Below are 18,082 nucleotides of genomic sequence, written 5' to 3'. Positions count from 1 at the left end.
TTCATATCTCCCCGTAAATATAACACTAAAATATCTTTGGCAACTAGCATCTGTTCACACCATAGTGAAAATCAGTACAACTCTAGACAACTTTTAGTGGTTATCAGAGTGGATCTAGTACCATCGACCACAAATGTCCCCGAAATTTCCTTTAGCGAAGAGAGATATAACAATATCAGACTTTTAATTTCCTTTCCGAGTTCCCAAGTGAGACTATATAACATATCAGACTTTTAATTCAAGTGCATCTGCAGGCAGCATGTATAAATTATTTATAATCTCCATTTTTCACTCCTAACAAGCAAAACATGGGAGTAATTCTCAGTTATCAAATATTCGTCAGTTGTAGTAGCATAGTACGTGGATATCGAATTCACAAACGGTCACAAATTGAGTCCCATGATTACTCAAACGTGGAAGAACAGACATATGTCACATATCACATATCACATATCACATATCACACATAGAGACTTAGAGTCAACATGTTGTCAGATGCATCAAATATACTTCTCGAGAAAAGTGCACTTACAACACCATTTTGCATACTTATGTGTGATATGTGACATCGTGCTTTATGTGCAGTGCAATGGAAAAAGTTTTCGCCACGCTCCTGTAATCTTATTTTAAAAAATTTAGATTATATCCTTAAGTTTTCATCATATTTACAAAACAATACAATTATTTTTTAAATATTATTTTCGTGCATGACATTATTATTTAGTAATGTTGTGATTATACATGAAATTAAAAAGAGATAATGTCTTTTTAATAAGCATTTATTCATTTCCTTCAAACTACATTATAAAAAATTCAACAAAGTTTTAGGAATCACACATTTATTCAATTTCATATAATATTAATAACTATATGAATTTTTAATTAATTTCTAAAAAGTATTATCAGATTTTCCGAGTTTTTATTGGATTAATTGGTATCAGATCACGGGTTTGTAGCAAGTTTTTGTTTTTACTGAATTTATCGATTTTTAATTAAAGATTTTTTTATAAAATACAAATCTTATTATATACGAATCGCCAGATTTATCAGTTCAATTACAGATCAAAGTCGAATATAAAAACACTACTTTTAACTCAAACATTATATCAAAACAAAATTTAAATTATAATTCTTCCAATTAAAAAGTTTAAAATTCATGTAAATTTTTTCTCGAAACCGTCAACAAAGAAAATGTCCGCATTTTTTGAAGCGCGGATCAAAATCTAGTATATATTATTTTGAGATTCTCCCTTTGCAGTAGTTTCTATATCATAATGGTTATACATTCACATATGTAGTGTTTTAAACCTAGGTTCGAACTTCCAGCGCTATCAGTTTTATTTATTTTTCAAATAAGATTTCAGAGAAGGTAAATCTTTTATTTGTTAAGATTTCAAACCGTAAAAATCTGTTTTCCTTAAAAAATAAATCTAAATCCATTTTTTGTGCTATATATTATTTCTTGCTAGCTTGGCATCTTATACTTATATATAATGAGTTTGTGATTATATTGATTTGATTTATTATTTTTTTAGAATGATTTGATAGCATACTTATGGAAAGCACAAAAGAGAAAATTAAAAATTGATTATCATAGTAAGAAAAATAATGGGAAGCAAGTTTGCTAAAAGATAGGGGTGTTCATTCCGGATATCGGTTTGATTTCAATTTTGTTTTCTCGATTTTCTGGTATTTTAGTCTACAAAAAGTAATTACCATATTAAAATCATATATAATTTGGTTTGATTCGGTTTATGTACTGTCGATTTTCGATTTATTCGGTTTTATAACAAAAACCATAAATATATTTATTCTTTAAAATATTTGTGAATCTAACTTTATATGATTAGGCACCGATTTTACATTTAATATAATACGATGATATTTTAGTTTTAAATAAACTATTTTTATTTTTCTTTTATAATTTAAATAATCAGTATACATATTTAGTTAATAATAATAATAGTTTTATGGAATAAAAATAAGAAATACTAGTAATCAATAATACTATTAAATAAATATATGTTTTTAATTTGATAAAAATAAATTTAATTTAAAATAAAATATTAAATTTTAATAAATCATGTATATATTAATTGTGTTATATATTTTACATATACTTGTACTATTATATTTTAATTGATTGGCTTATTCGGTATATTCGGTTTGATAGATTTATATACCGAACCATATTCTTATACAGCGGTTTCTTAACATTCGATATATTCGGTATTTTAGTAAATCTAAACAACTTTCTCTACTTCGAATCGGTTTTACCGGATTAGGCATCCCTACTAAAAAGATTATACCTTTTTTAAGGAAATAAAACTATTTAAATTTGTTTTTACTAATTTTATTTTATTTTTAATATATATGTAACTATGCATATTAGAAAAGCTCCACTTTTTAATTTCCCTTAGGTCTCTTTAAGCTTAAGCAATAAACACGGCACTGAGTGTATCGCACTCAGAGCCGTGCCTGTAGTATGAGTTTTGAGGCATTGGACTCAGGCCCTTCTCGTATTTGTAAATTTTGGGGTCCATATTTATTAATACCCATAAACAAAATGTTAGTGTAGTTATTAAAAAAACATCGTATTCTCAAAATAATTCAATTTCAAACATTCATCTCTAATTCTAAATACTATTATGAACACTAACCATCTTTTAATGTTGAATTTTTCTCTCCGTATAGAATTTATATACATATATAAATTTTCCACTAAACAAATATAAACGCTGCCATTAGAAGTTTGTAAAGATTTTCTTTCAATAATAATTTTAAATCCAAAATAACTAAATAGCAACTATTTTCTCATCAAATATTTATTATTACATAATATTACAATATGTGTTATCAGATAAATTAAATTGAATTAATTTTTGCCTTAGGCCCCAAATACTCTAGGCACGGCACTGATCGCACTTAATATAGATGTTGCTCGTATGGGAGTATGGGGCCAACATGCGGATAATCATTATTACACGCCACTTAAAGTTGAAAGAATATGAATATGATCATCCATTATTCTTAACCTTTTAGATTTAAGAGTCTCCACTCTATATACAAACATCTAATGTGTCTGACCTTTTTACATCTTACCAATTTTTTTTTTTTTGAGAAATCATCTTTCCAAACATTTTTTTAACGATTTGGTGTTTGGTGCCCAAAATACTATGAATAATTAGAACTCAATCTTTAATGTAAGTTTTTCTTGGAATCCAATAAACAGAATGCGATACGTGGATCTTTTTTTTCCAACAAAACGTGCATCCAAAAGCACTAAATAGGACATTTATGCGTTTGGTTGCTTATATTCCTTAAATATGTTTGACTTCTAGTGAAAAATAGTCTTCAAGTTGGGTTAGAGTTAGACCAACTCTATCTTCTTTCTAGTACACCATCGACAAGGTAGTATAAATTGGTGGTTGAATGCTCCCAAATTTTCATGAGACCAGAACCTCTGGGATTTTGAAATTAAAAATATTGATGAAAAACAAAAATAGTCGGTGTAGGTCACCCATACCTCATTCCCTTGTAAGAAACATACTTATATAGTTCATATTTTTAATATAGGACTATGCTTGTTCGCATTATTATGAGCGATCTAGGAAAGATTCAAACCCACTCAGGGGTTTGGGGAGACGATCGAATCCCATTAAGCTACAACATATATGATTGTGTTTTTACTTTATTGAATGCATCATAATGTTGTGGGATATAAGCCGGTTAGTTATTAGCTAAGTTAGTAAGTTTGAGGATGAAATAAATAAATCTAGATTCAATAATGGACAATCCTAATCTAATCTGGGATGTATATCTACCAAAAGTGTATACTGTGTTGTTAGTCGGCAGACATGGCATATTACTACTATATATTATGTTTGGTCTTTATGTCCATATACAAAATACCTTTGTACAAACGAATGGTTGATCAAAGCTTTAATATTAGATGAGGTTAAGTTCAGCAAACTATGTATTTCCTAGTAGTAACTAGTAAGTGACTCCTTTTTCCTCCTAGTAGTAACTTCTGTAGTAGTTTTTTTTTTTTTTTGGTCAACATAATACTTCTGTAGTAGTTAAAAGTTAAACTGTAAACTAAGCAGATTCGCGAAATTACCAAAAAATAAAAACGGCGACATTGACAAGCCGGCTCAATGTTTATTGACTGGGCCGATGTTGCTGATTGACCTAGGTAACGCCCAATAAAAGTCTTGAGATGTCACAACTTTTCCTTTGTTTTTTTTATGAACTCACAACTTCTCGGCCCAAAAGTCTAAAAAAGAAGGTGGATCCATCCAAACAAATATTTTTGGGGTTTCTTAATCAAGGAATTTATACATATGCATAAATGAAACACATATAATACATTTTCATTTATTCAGAGGAAAATTGCATTTTAAATCGTGAATGCAAAAATTTACACTTTAAATCTTGGAGTTTAACTATTAGCACTTTAAACAGTGAAACTTGTCTCAATAACATATTAAACATCGAAACTAATTTATTTGTTTCACACTTCAAAATTGTGACCGATATAATTCATTGTATCATTGTAATTTAATAATGATATAATAAATAACAAACAGTAACATTAAAATATATACCTAAAACCAAATTAGAAAACACATATAAACCTAACACTACACAAAACATGCTTTGATTTATTACTTGTGCAGAAGATATAATAATAATAACTTTAAAATAAACTTTACTATTTTATTATATGAGGTTGTAATTTTATTAATACAATAACAGTTTACTTTAAATTTCGAAAATAAGTGAACAGTCAAGAAGCACAAAGAAAATAGAAGTTGAGAAATGAATATATTAATAACTGAACGAAAAAATAAAGAGAAATATTAGAGCAGATCATAGATTTATTTTGAGTTTACATCATTTAAACTATTGGAGATGGATTGAGGCAAAGAAGCACAATGGAAGACAAACCATGATCAAAATTATTCGGAATGAATAATACGACTAAATCTATGTGATTAGATAAGTTTTCAACTTTGAAGAAAAGTTGACCATTTGTTTTAAAAATAAAATATTTTGATATTCATAAAAGAAAATATCGTAAGAAAAATTCGATGAGCCAAATAAGTGTAATAAATTAAAAGATTAAATATAATTTTGAATAACAAAAACAAAATAAAGAAATAGAAGTCTAAATAGTTTTTTTGTAACATAACATAGTATTTTTTTTTTTGCACACATTCAATCCATGTTCTGAATTGCGTTATGAGCTAGCCGGGCAACAAGACCGGGCACCAAAGAATCAAGAAGTACTTCGGAAGTACTGCGAGACCAAATTTTAAATATATATATATATATATATATATATCATATGTTTTAGCTAATTTTAAACATGATAGATAAACATAGTTTTTTCCATTACTCATCAGATTCAAAAACAACAAAAACTTCCAATTTATGAGAGAAACAAAAAATAGATTGTCTTGATCTTGAGAACATACAAAATACAAAAAAGGATTGTAAGTTTTCATCCTTTGTGTCTTCAAATCAAGTTATCACCAATGAATTAGGAAGATGTGTTGGGAGTTAGACCTTGTAAGTTACATACACCTGAAACAATTTGCATCGGACACATAATATTTGAGTCACTTATACAAAGTTATTACTAAGACTATTGCGAATGGAGACAAGAAAAAGACAATTTATACAGTAATGATATTAATAAGAATAATGACCATATTTCAGTGATTTTTTCACTGGCTTAATTATTAAAATGTACAGTAGCTGAAAATTCAAGTTACTAATCATTTAAACTTGTCGAGAAATCAGTGAGTACTGAACAAATTATATTTAGTTGCCAATACTTGATTCAATGATGAAAGGAACAGAGTAAAACAGAGGTTTTGGACTGAATAATACTTTTCTCATTAGCTTCCTTCAACGTATTACATCATGAACTTATAGTGGCATTAGGAACAATCTAGACTGACGACAGCTAGAAAGGAGACAGCTCACAATATACAGCTGGAAAGCTAGTTCATCACCAATGGATGAGAGAGCATCAAACTTGTTACACAGCTCTACGGTCTTTGTCTTACTTGCAGGTACACTTGAAGAAGCAGATAGCCGTTGGTGACTTGATTGACTGGGCTCAGATACAACCTAGGCTTTAGCATTAGACGTTTGGGCCTTACCATCATATCATATATGCTTATAAATGATACACACAATTATATAGCAGGTTGAATTATTTTTATATGTGAAATATAAGTACGTGTCTCTCGAACTACAAGACGATTCTGTTTTTTTTTTTTCTGAAAAATAATCGTCTTCTATGTTTCACTATATTCTGATGTCATCTAACACAAATAAACAAAAAGAAGAAGAAAAGACGAGTGTAGTCAATCAAAACACAGAACTAAATTAGTACCAAACAAATACAAGTAAACAAAAAAAATCTCAACTTCCTTTAATTTGATTTGAGATATTACCTTGATTTCGTGAACAGATGAAGTTTGGCAACTCGATTCAGCCTCAGTTCGTCTCCACTTCCCATTAAACTTGATTTTATCTCCACATCTCAGGATCCTTTTGATTTGTAGAGCATTTAGATTAAAGTTTGTTTGATACAAAAAAATCTCTGAATAGAGTATGTACATATTTGTTTTGGGTTTGAACAATAGTTTTGGATTTAATAGCTAACTGTAATTATTTGGTAATGAATAATTATAAAAAACCTGTCAATAGTAAATAAAAAATAATCAACTACATTTCAGTTTTAAGCGGTAAACTCGAGTATGCAGTCTTATACGGGTCAACTCTTTGCTTCACCGATTTGGTTATATTTACTGCGATTAAACTCCAAGTAGAGTACCTTTTCGAACATGGCATTCAATACAGTTATTTATCAGTTTTTTGCATCTTTGTCTCAGTTTTCTTAAAGAAAAACTATAATATCTTTCATATCAATATTAGTGTCCAAAAAAAAAAAATCAATATCAGTGTCTTCCACGTTCTTTTATCTTCTCTATAACCTGAAAACTTATTATGGACACGTGAAGTACTGCTAAAATAGACAGATATAGTTCAAAACATTAAGTATAGAAGGGAAAATTTACGAGTTACGTTTGGTCAAAGATAAAAAGTTCGAAGGGGAGAGACATGATTAGTTAACTGTGTTGAAGATCGGCTTAGTAATGTTCACGAAGACAGAGGTATGGATGCTTGGGTTTGAAGACTTTCAAGTTTTGACTAATATATTTTTTTCTATTTACTATGTACTGTGCAAAAATAATTCAACTGGTGAAGACATTTTCTAATATAGAATGAAAAAAATCAAAGATATCTCTAGTACCAAGTGAACACGCTTGGGAAGTAAAAACCAAAATAGTTTAAAGAAAAAAACAAAGTAAAAACCAAAAAGAGTCAAACTCAACGAGAGACAAAATGGGTATGAACCGAGGAAACTTGGCTTTTAGGAATTTCATTGGATTTGGCGTATAGCCTACCTTTGAATTTAGACTTTTGCCTATAGTGCGATCTGGTTTTGGAGTCGGTACCAAAATTAAACTCAGGTGAAGCAGGACCATTAAGCTACATTCTATTTTTCCAGTTTTTCACATGTTAGATAATCTTTCCAATTCATTTTAATTGCCGTTTTAGGTATTAAGAAAAATATATGATTTTGTATATTTCCAAGATAAAAACACAATTAGCTATACATCTAACCACATTTTAACCAATAGAAAAATAAAATAAAAAATCTTTTAAATAAATTTTGCATTAAAACTCTAAAACAATATTTATTTTGAAACGAAAATTTTTCCCTATAACGAAAATTAAATCGAAACGAAGGAAGTATTTAATATTCTTCCGTCGACTGGCTTGTTGATGCCCTAGTTTGTCGAGGTTAAAACAAAGTGTAGGCTCTTAAAAGTGTTTTGTATGCCTGAAATAAGTTTTTCTAATCGTTTTAACCTATACAAAATAACCTATAAAATAAAGAAAGATGACATAATAATAGGTTTTAAAGTTTTATAGTTAACATATATATATATATATATATGTATGTATGTATCATTGAGAAAACAAATTTAAATACGGTGGTCTCATTGTTATGGTACAGTTTTCAAACATAAATCATTGTTATGGTACAGTTTAGGATCAACTGGACTTTTTTTCAATGGTAAATTGATTTCAGTTCGGTTCAGCAGAGTCTGTTTAGATTTTGGTATCATAAAAATTTAGACTTATTAAAGAGTTCTAATTTAGAATCAATTGTTGATAAATAAATTAGTTATAACCTTTTATATATTACTTATATCCCAATAAAAATTTCATGTGGAAGTTTTATATTCACACAAAACAACATGTATAGTTTCTAACACTAGATAACCAATTCTATCGTCGTATAATCTTTAATTTTATTACATAAGGATCAATACTTTTGTAAGTCTATGGCTTTTTACTAAGGTGATCAAAATTAATTTCATGTAAATTATATTTGCCTTGTTTCTTAATTCTTAGCAGCTACTCCCTCTGTTCCTAAATATAGGATTTTTTGGAGTTTTTCTTTGTTCCACAATATAAGATTTTCTATATTTTTAAGGTAGTTTTGTATACTTTTGAGGTTCTTTTTTTTAATAAAAGTTGAACTGATTAAATTTTATTGGTAGACAGTTATTGGAAAGTGTGTAAGTGATATAAATAATTAAATAAAGTGCAAATAATTATTATAGTCTTAATAAACGTGAAAAGTGTAGAAAATCCTATATTTAGGAACAGAGGGAGTAGTGTTTTATATTACCACTCCAGAAACCGATAAATTACTATTTGACGGTACTTGTACATACACGATAATGATTAAAGAAATCAAATTTGAATTTTACTAAAAGCAAGGAAACGTTGAGAAATTCTATACTTCGGTATTCGGTATTTAAAAAAATCAACAAGAACTCCCACTAAATTTGACTTGTGCCTTATAACGCGAACCTTGCTAATGTTACTGATTTAATTAACCGTGTACCCGATAATATTAGTATAAAACCTATTTTCACCTACTTTTGTCCTTCAGAACGAAGATTAATGACTCCTGACGTCTTTTTATTTATTTTAGTTTCACTTCGAACTTTGGAGATTTATGTATCACTTATCGTTGTCGAGAAAAATTAATATGGAGGCAGCATACGTAATGGTATTATTAATTTACATATACATTAATCGCGTGGGTTTATTTTAATCTCATAGATTTTGACCCATAATTGAATTCAGTTCTTGTAGCAGTTTTAATTTACTAAAGTGTTGGTATAGCAAACTAGTACAGTATTTCTCAAAAGAAAAAGCAAACTAGTACAGTAGTAAGAAAATTTGTTGAAACCCAAATTTTGAAGTGAAATTAAGTATATGATATTGATTTTAACATTACTAAGTTATTGACATTTTGCTTACATTTGATCTAGTTATACCCTCCACTTTTGCAAGTAAACGATGAAAAAAAAGAAAAATAGTAGACGACAGTGCTGATTGTAGGTATGAACAGAAATGAAACACATATGTACCACATACTTATTCATATAGTACAAAACTTATGCTAGTGTAAAATAATATGATATCTTTATTAATGTTGATAGGAAACATAGTATACAAAATCAATAAATTGGAACATTAAATACATATGAAAATATAAATGAATTAAAACATAATATATAATATAGTACAAGTTAATGAAATTAACAAAGAATTATGTACTATACTATTTGGAAGGAGATGGTTTTGGAACCAGAAGAGTGGCCAGTCTTTGCAATTTATTTGGAAGACATTGAAAGTTTGAAGAGAAGTTTTACCAGCTCGGAAATCATCTATATACCATAGACACAAAACTCAACGGCAGATCGTCTTGCATGCAGTGTTCGAAAGCAGTCGTCGTTTGTTATCCATACGGATGAAGAACTACCGTTTGGATTAAAGAGTCTAGTTGAGTTTGTTTCCGTTGCCGACAAAAAAATATACTATACTATATTGATAGAGAAAATTCTATTCCATATATAGTATATAGTATAATTTAATGAAATTATCAAACAATTATGTTAAATATTTAATTTTCCGCAAATCATAAACCTGACCTCTAACCTCACCTCACTCTCTCAATACTAAACCCTAAATCCCAATCACTTAGAGCATGGTTATTGAAGGGTTCTTAACGGAATATAAGAAACTGTTTCTTTAACTTTTACAATCCGAAACGAATTGGTATATTTTCTGTCGGATCTGGTTCGGATAAACGGTTCTGATTAAAAGTCCAAGCCCTATGAGGTAGTGTATAACTCTCCAATAGACACAAGTTATTTTTGAAACATAATAATTATTAAAAAAAATTGCAGGTTTTTCCGGTTACAATAAATGACAAAATAATAATATTACATAAAAACAAGTGACACATTAAAAAAATAGGACTTTTGGTTATAAATTGAATTATATCTTTTTGGTGGTTATGCAGTGCACTTTTTCTTAACATGGTGGCCATACAATGCAATTTTCCTAAAACGAAGACGAGTTTTATAGTTTTAGATGTTTTTTAAAAATTAATTTTAGATAGTTTATTTGGTCAACTGACTGGATGTAGAGGATTAGTTACATTTTACTGCCGATAGTAGTAAATGAGATTAGTGTAAACTGTTCCATGTAACCTAGTCCAATAATTTAAAACAAAAGAAAAAATCCAATTTCTTTGAATTCTTTGTAAAGTTCTGTGAATTGTTTCAAAGATGAAAAATAAGTGATAACTGATAGGATGTCATCTTTTTTTTTTAGGTTTAACCAAGTGATAACTAAAGACTAAATGGGGTTCACCTTGGCAAAAAAATAAAAACAGGGTGAAGCTTTTAAAGTATCCCCAAAAGATCCTTAAATTTAGTTCCAAAAGAAAATTTTCAAATTTTGAGGTTTTTGCTCTCTAAGAAAATTTTAAACCTTCAAATTTTACAGACTTCAAAACACTATTTACTTTTTATTTTAGTCATTATATTTTTGTAACTTACATATAATTGTTGTTAGTATTAATTTTCTTTGTCACTTTAATCCTTATAACTATATTTTACTTAAGTATTTAAATATATAATATTATTAATACATGAAAAATAAATATGTTAAAATAAAATGAAAACTAATATAAAATATTATTATTTTAATTAAAACTATTATTTCACACAATAATTATATTACAAAAAATATATATTGCAAAAACAATATATTACAAATTAAAGATTAAAATTACAGGCATAAATATTTTTACAATAAAGATTACACACAAACTATAAGCGAACCCCGATGTCCAAAAAACAAGTTATTTGCAACAAGATAAGAAGCATGTCAAAAAGATGTTGAACACACTTTCGAAGTTTGACAATCAAAATTTGCTATCATAACAAAATCATCACATTACTGGAAGAAAGAGCTATTGCAAAATATAGTGACATCTATCTTATTAAAACAGAAACATTCTGTTAGACCTAACATTTTGTAAGTTTTTAAATTAAATACATCTTTATACTTTATAGTTAAACCTACATTAAATCACTAATGTTCCTTTCTTTATACTACTATCCATGTTTCCAAACAATATACTTATTTCTTTATACTACTATCAATGTTTCCAAACAATATATTTTTATACTACTATCAATGTTTCCAAACAATACAATAATTAATCTTAGTTATTTTATATATCATTTTCTTTTAAAAATTTTGTAGAAACGTTATAATTTCATAAATTGCAAAATATTGAACTTTAAAATTTGGATTATATGATTACAAATTATGAAACTATTACAATTTAAATCCAATTAGATTACATATCGGTATCCATCAGTTCAATCGGTTAATCTCGGGTTTTAGTGATTTTTTTTTAATATGAATATTTTAAAAACCTAAATTGAATTGTCAGATCTCCGGATTAACCGGTATAATCACAATCGGGTTGAATTTAAAAACACTGATTTAAATGCAAAAATATTTTAAATACATACTCTTTAAAAATTACCAAAATATTTGTTAAGTTATTAGTGAATTTTTTCATCGTAAAATATTCCGCGCTTCCAAAGCGCGGGTCAAAATCTAGTGGTGTATTATAATGCATAACATGATGATAGAAGATAAATGTGATATCAACGCACTAGTTAAAGATACAAGACAGCCACCAAGAGCAATTGTTGAAATGGTGGTAAATGAAAATATTCGATTTCAACAGTTTTTAACTTGTAGTTTTCACATAAAAATTAAGAGACTCATTTCTTACTTCGAAATGTGTTGATTGATCATATACGGAAACACTATGGAAATAGCAATAGTGAATAGTTTGTATTTTTATTTTTTTTATGAACTAATGTATATTTTATATTATTATTTTATGTATTTTGTGCTATAATAAATTGTATTTATAAATATTATGTTTAATATTTTTAATGTGTATATATTATTTATTTATAGTGATTGTAATTCGTTTATATCAAAGTTAAAGACTAAAATTCAAATTACATAAAATTTTAAAGATAAATTTGAAGTTTTTTCTTGGAGTAGTCTACTTTCAAACCCTCATTTTGAGGATTCGTTATGAAGGGGGGTGTATTCAACTAAGGGTTTTAAGTGATTTGTATTAAAATGACAAATCCACTGTTATTCAAATGTGAATTTTAAAAAACACTTTAAAATCTAGTGTTATTGAACTTGACATTTTATAAAACACTCTGAAATCCACTGTTATTGAACAAAATTTAAGTTGGAGATTTTAGAGTACTTTAAGTGTTTCTAGAGTGTTTGAGGGGAGTTCCTTAGTTATAAAAATAAAAATCCAAATCTCACTGTTTTAGATGAGATTTTAGAGTGTTTTAACAAAAGTCACACCAAATTCTCCAATTCTCCTGCAATCATCTCAAAACTCATTAAAAATCAACTCACTTCAAATTTCAGATTCAATACACCCCCGATGTTTATTCTTGGATATGCTCTTAGAAAACAAGGTGAGCATATATCTTTATATGTGACATACATTAATTTAGTATTAATGCATGACAAATCAAACATTCGGGATAGAAGAACGATCACTGCTTTGTGTCTCTTTGTTTGAGAGTGGGGTATTTGAGTTTTGTAGCATTTGGTATATTATGCAGCAGACATGAAGAGATACGAGAACCAAGACTACATATAAAATTCTGATTATGAAAGATCTGGTAGTGTGTGTTTTTTTCTTTCTTGCGTGAACATTGTATCTTTGTCGTATTCGTAGAACTACTGGAATAAAACGTTGGTGCACATATGCCAGACTAGAGCTATCTATATTGTGGGATGACACAATTAAAGTTTATAGATATTTGAAAACTTACCTTAAAGATATATTTTGCTTATGAAAAGGAATATGTAAAACAGTAGAATCAAAAGAATAATATTCAATTTACAGGTTTATGAATATCGAATAAGACCGTGGATTAAGTCTTTTCTTCTGAATAATTCCAATGTGAAAGAGTTTTTAACTGATTTTTTCGTCTGAATAATATCAATCTGAGAGCCTTCTTAGTTTTTTAATCTTTTATTTTAGTTCAAGCAAATTGCACTTTGGTCCATCCAATTATTTCAACAACATAAGATATCATAATCATATGATATCGTAATATGCAATATCGCGACGAAGTTTGAACTTTGTGAAGGTAGAGAAATACTTATTTCTTTCTGAACCAAATGAATGGACTTGAATTTAAACAATGTACGTAAAAGTCGAACCCTTCAACTAACTCTTTGGCCTATGAGTCAAACTTAAGACTTGTCTGTTGGAAAATAAGAAAAGTAAAGTTACCAAAAAGGTCAAAGCGAACACGATCGTTTAGACTTTAGTCAAATCAAATGTAGGGTGGTAATAGTAATTTACAGTGAAGTCGTCACCTAATTGGCCATTAAACCCCATTAGCCATCTGTTTAATTTTGTAATTTTCTGACATTGGTCAGTGGGAATAGAAACTGTGAAGAGGAATGGAATAGAAACTCGGATTCTGAGAATCGATTTTTAAAATTTGTTAGTTTAATCTTAAATTATAAACCTGAAGGCAATTGATTAGTAATATTTAGTGCGTACAATTGAATTAAATTTCGAATCTTTTTGTAGTGGCAGATGGCCTCGATCGACCCTTGTTTCCTTTATTAATTAGAAGACTTCAAACCAAAGCGACAACATTAAAGCGGTTATTAAGTGGCCTTTAATAATTTATTGTCTTCATTCATTTCATATTTCATACTGTATATAGTAAGTACAACATTCAACATTCACAATCGAGGCAACGAAAAAAAAAAAACATCAGGCACATCCTTGTGTGTCTATGTTGCGTGTACACCGTGTACAGTACATGTATATGCGTACATGCTATGTTGATCATTCTTGAAGTAATGATATGTAAAAATATAGATAATATACATAAATATGTAGAAATACGGATGATATATAGTATAGTATAAATTGTCTTCTAAGTAAAACAAAGTCTTCAAACAAATTTTCTTGGGACATTAATTCAAAAAAAAAATTACTATTAAAAAACTCAGCTGAAATGGCGGCTGATACTTCGGGTTCAGACCCCTCGCAAGGAAGCATATATTGATTTCAACTTAAGCTAAACCACTTCACTTCTCTTCCATCTTTCAACCAGACTCAATCTTTTTCCACTTAGGGTCTCTTTCTAAAATCTTTTTGTTTTTAGGGTTTTAGGAAAAATGGGAGAGAGAAACGATGATGGTGATCAGAAAATGGAGGAAGTATTGTTGCCCGGATTTAGGTTTCATCCAACGGACGAAGAACTTGTAAGCTTCTACCTGAAGCGCAAGGTTCAACACTATCCTCTCTCCATTGAGGTCATAAGACAACTTGATATCTACAAATACGACCCCTGGGATCTTCCAAGTATATAAGATTTTTCATACTTTATATCTCATATTCTTTACTTACATACAATATAACAGATATGCTTCTTATTATAATATATTAGGGTTTGCAATGACGGGTGAAAAGGAATGGTACTTTTATTGTCCGAGGGACAGGAAGTACAGGAATAGCTCGAGGCCGAACCGAGTGACCGGAGCCGGTTTCTGGAAAGCCACGGGAACTGACAGGCCGATATACTCGTCGGAAGGAAACAAATGCATAGGTCTAAAGAAGTCATTGGTGTTCTACCAAGGAAGAGCTGCGAAAGGAGTTAAGACTGATTGGATGATGCATGAGTTTCGTTTGCCTTCTCTCTCGGAGCCATCTCCTTCTTCTAAGAGGTTCTTCGATTCGCATATCTCTCCAAATGTAAGCTCAGATTAACTCAATGATTTGCCTAGAATTAATTTATTTGGAAAGAGAAATATTTTTTTTTGGGAAAGAGAAAATTGGTTGAATAGTTTTTTTTTTTTGTAAAATATTGGTTGGTTGGAAAGACAAATACTAGAGGTGTGAATATATGGATTTTATATTTTAGGGACTCATTTCGTTCTTTCTTTCACTTTTGATTTTAAGCTTAAATTATTGTGTTTTTCCGTGCCTACAGTATATTTATTACTAATAACAATAAGGTTTGTATTAAAAATCTTAAAATTAAAACTCATATGCAAATGACTTTGTCAAAAAACTCATATGCAAAAACAATCATAAGTATATTATATTTTCATAATATGAAAAAACTATTTAAGCTCTTTGAATAAAAAGACTGCGTATGTTATGCCTGAAATATTTTGACTCTTATTTTGTTAACAGATTTTACAACATGATATTTGTCACTAATACAAAATAATATGGATCACTACAGGACTCGTGGGCTATATGCAGAATCTTCAAGAAGTCAAACACAACGACCCTGAGATCTCTCTCTCACTCCTTTGTTTCCTCGTTACCATCAGACACAAGCATCGACACAATGTCCAACCAAAAGCCATCAAACACATCACACTTTTCTTCAGACCTCAAAACTAGCTCTCACATCCAGTTTCACCATGAGAAAACGAACAATATTCCAAAAACTAGTAGTTGTCGAACTCCTCTTGTTGCCACTATGAGCCCATTCTCTTACTTGGATTTCACTTCCTATGAGAAACCCACCAACGTTTTCAATCCGGTTTCAAGTTTAGACCAACAATACCTCACGAGTCTCTTTCTTGCTCCACAAGAAATACAAGCTCAGCTGCCAATGCTCGCCTCGTCTAATGAATTCCCCTCGTTTCTCCTAAACATGCCATCATCAGATTCGAGCTTCTTGGAAGAATGCACCAGCGAGATCGACCTCAGTGCGGTATTGGCCCAAGAGCAGTGTCCTGCTCTTGTCAGTCTACCACAAGAGTATCAAGAAAAGGGAATCGGAGGAAATGGGGAAGTAAAGAACATGCATAGTTTCAATGAAGATCATCATAGTGACTGTACCACACTTAAGTTTGGTGATATTGGTTCAACAGTTGAAGAAAAGCATCCTCATCATTGTCAAGACGTAAAACATAACATGACATTGTTGGAAAGTTATTATTCCTCTTTGTCATCCATTAATGGCGATTTACCAGCTTGTTTCTCCGCAACTTAATGGATATGGATAGCTTTTCGTGTTTTTGCCTTCTTGGTTTTTTTTTTTTTTAAGCCAGGTTGTTTCTCTTGTAGGCTTTCTCTTTCACTAATGCAAGGAAAATTCAATTATGCTTCGTTGACTCTTTACACAAAGTCAGTGTACGCTAGCTTGACTTGAGTGAAGATGACATAACCAACCCTAAATGAAAGAGATAAACATAATTCAAATTTAAAGTTTTTGATATAAAATGCGTGAAAGAAAATATTGTCTAGAGCTGATAAAGTCATAATAGGAGTAGAAACATATTTATCGCTTCTATATTTTCTATGTTTAAAATTTTTAGAACTATTTTCAACATTTTCACCGGATAAAAATGTTTATAATTTTCGTCAAAAAAAATGTTTATAATCGTAATAAGACACAGAACAGTACAGTAATAATATATTTATTCAAGGCCAAAAACAAAGAACGAGCAAAACATAAAACGCTCAAGCCTTGGGATAGCCTTTTGGAGTTTCAAAACTTTCTTCACAAGGAATGCGCGAACGATCCTGTCATAATCCAGAACACACAAACCATTTAGTTTTACAAAATTCTCGAACAAACGAGCATACCTTTCACTGACTGCAAAAGCAGACAAGACTCCACAGTATGCACAGTTTATAGTTCTCCTAACCTCTTGTACTCGGTCGGCCTCAAGTGAGGTATCTGAATAAACCAGATAATGTCACTCACAAAACGTATAAATTACAAACCATCAGAACATACTTACTACAGTAAATTCTAACAGAAAAATTAAAACTAACTGCCACAGGTGGATAGCAACCCCTTGTGTAATTACAAGAAGAACTTGAAAGACAAACAATTAGTGTTATGTTCTGATGGAGATTAATCTAAAGCAGCACAAAACCGTCAGTAAGCACGAAACCATATCAAGATTTGATTAGTTATATTATATAAATAAACTTCACTCCAACTTTCATCTAAAGGTCATGAATCAAAATCACACGAGAAATATAGTGCAGAGAACTAGAGAAACAGGGTCGATTCACATACGTATTACACTGGTAAAGAGACGGATGATGTTTTACCCATTATGCATCGAAAGGAGACCTGGAGTCTTGACTCTAGACGATGCGGTGTAGGTTCGATTTGGTGGCGTAGTTGTCTCGCGACGACCAATTAGACGCTGCACCTTTTTCGCAGCTCTTTCTTAAGGGCTTTTACGACGTACACTATAAGAGCTTCAAAGCCCGATGATATGGGCTTTAGTCTTATAATTATTAGGCTCAAGCCCAAACAAATGATTTAGTTCATGTTTTTCTTATTTCATCAATAAATCAATTCTATTTTTATTTACGGACTGTAAGTAGTTTTTGCGGTTAATAGTGGTTAATAACGTTTCGAAACAATCATATAAATCATTACAAATCGCTTCAAACCATTCTAAAATTCTTAAATCAAAATCTAGTTCTACCTAGCGTTTGCGGTAATGGGCAGTTATGGGTGGACAAATAAATATAAAATTAATTTTTAAA

General features: G+C 29.8%; 1 protein-coding gene and 1 long non-coding RNA gene across 2 annotated transcripts; one reads left to right on the top strand and one right to left on the bottom strand.

Moving 5' to 3' along the window:
* Positions 1–14,727: 14,727 nt before the first annotated feature.
* Positions 14,728–16,775, top strand: LOC108859735 (protein FEZ-like). Its single transcript, XM_018633646.2, has 3 exons — positions 14,728–14,914; positions 15,000–15,304; positions 15,801–16,775. The coding sequence occupies exons 1-3, from the start codon at positions 14,728–14,730 to the stop codon at positions 16,560–16,562; spliced, it is 1,254 nt and encodes a 417-aa protein (XP_018489148.1). The 3' UTR covers positions 16,563–16,775.
* Positions 16,776–16,895: 120 nt separating this feature from the next.
* On the bottom strand, positions 16,896–17,744 carry LOC108859773 (uncharacterized). Its single transcript, XR_001950533.2, has 3 exons — positions 17,636–17,744; positions 17,221–17,252; positions 16,896–17,095 (listed from the first exon to the last, which is right to left on the bottom strand). It is a non-coding gene; the product is annotated as an uncharacterized LOC108859773 (long non-coding RNA).
* Positions 17,745–18,082: the final 338 nt, after the last annotated feature.

Source organism: Raphanus sativus, chromosome 1 (assembly GCF_000801105.2).
Source record: "Raphanus sativus cultivar WK10039 chromosome 1, ASM80110v3, whole genome shotgun sequence".
Taxonomy (NCBI): domain Eukaryota; kingdom Viridiplantae; phylum Streptophyta; class Magnoliopsida; order Brassicales; family Brassicaceae; genus Raphanus; species Raphanus sativus.
The sequence above is the reverse complement of the archived record's forward strand: the minus strand, read 5'-3'. Positions and strand labels throughout refer to the sequence as shown.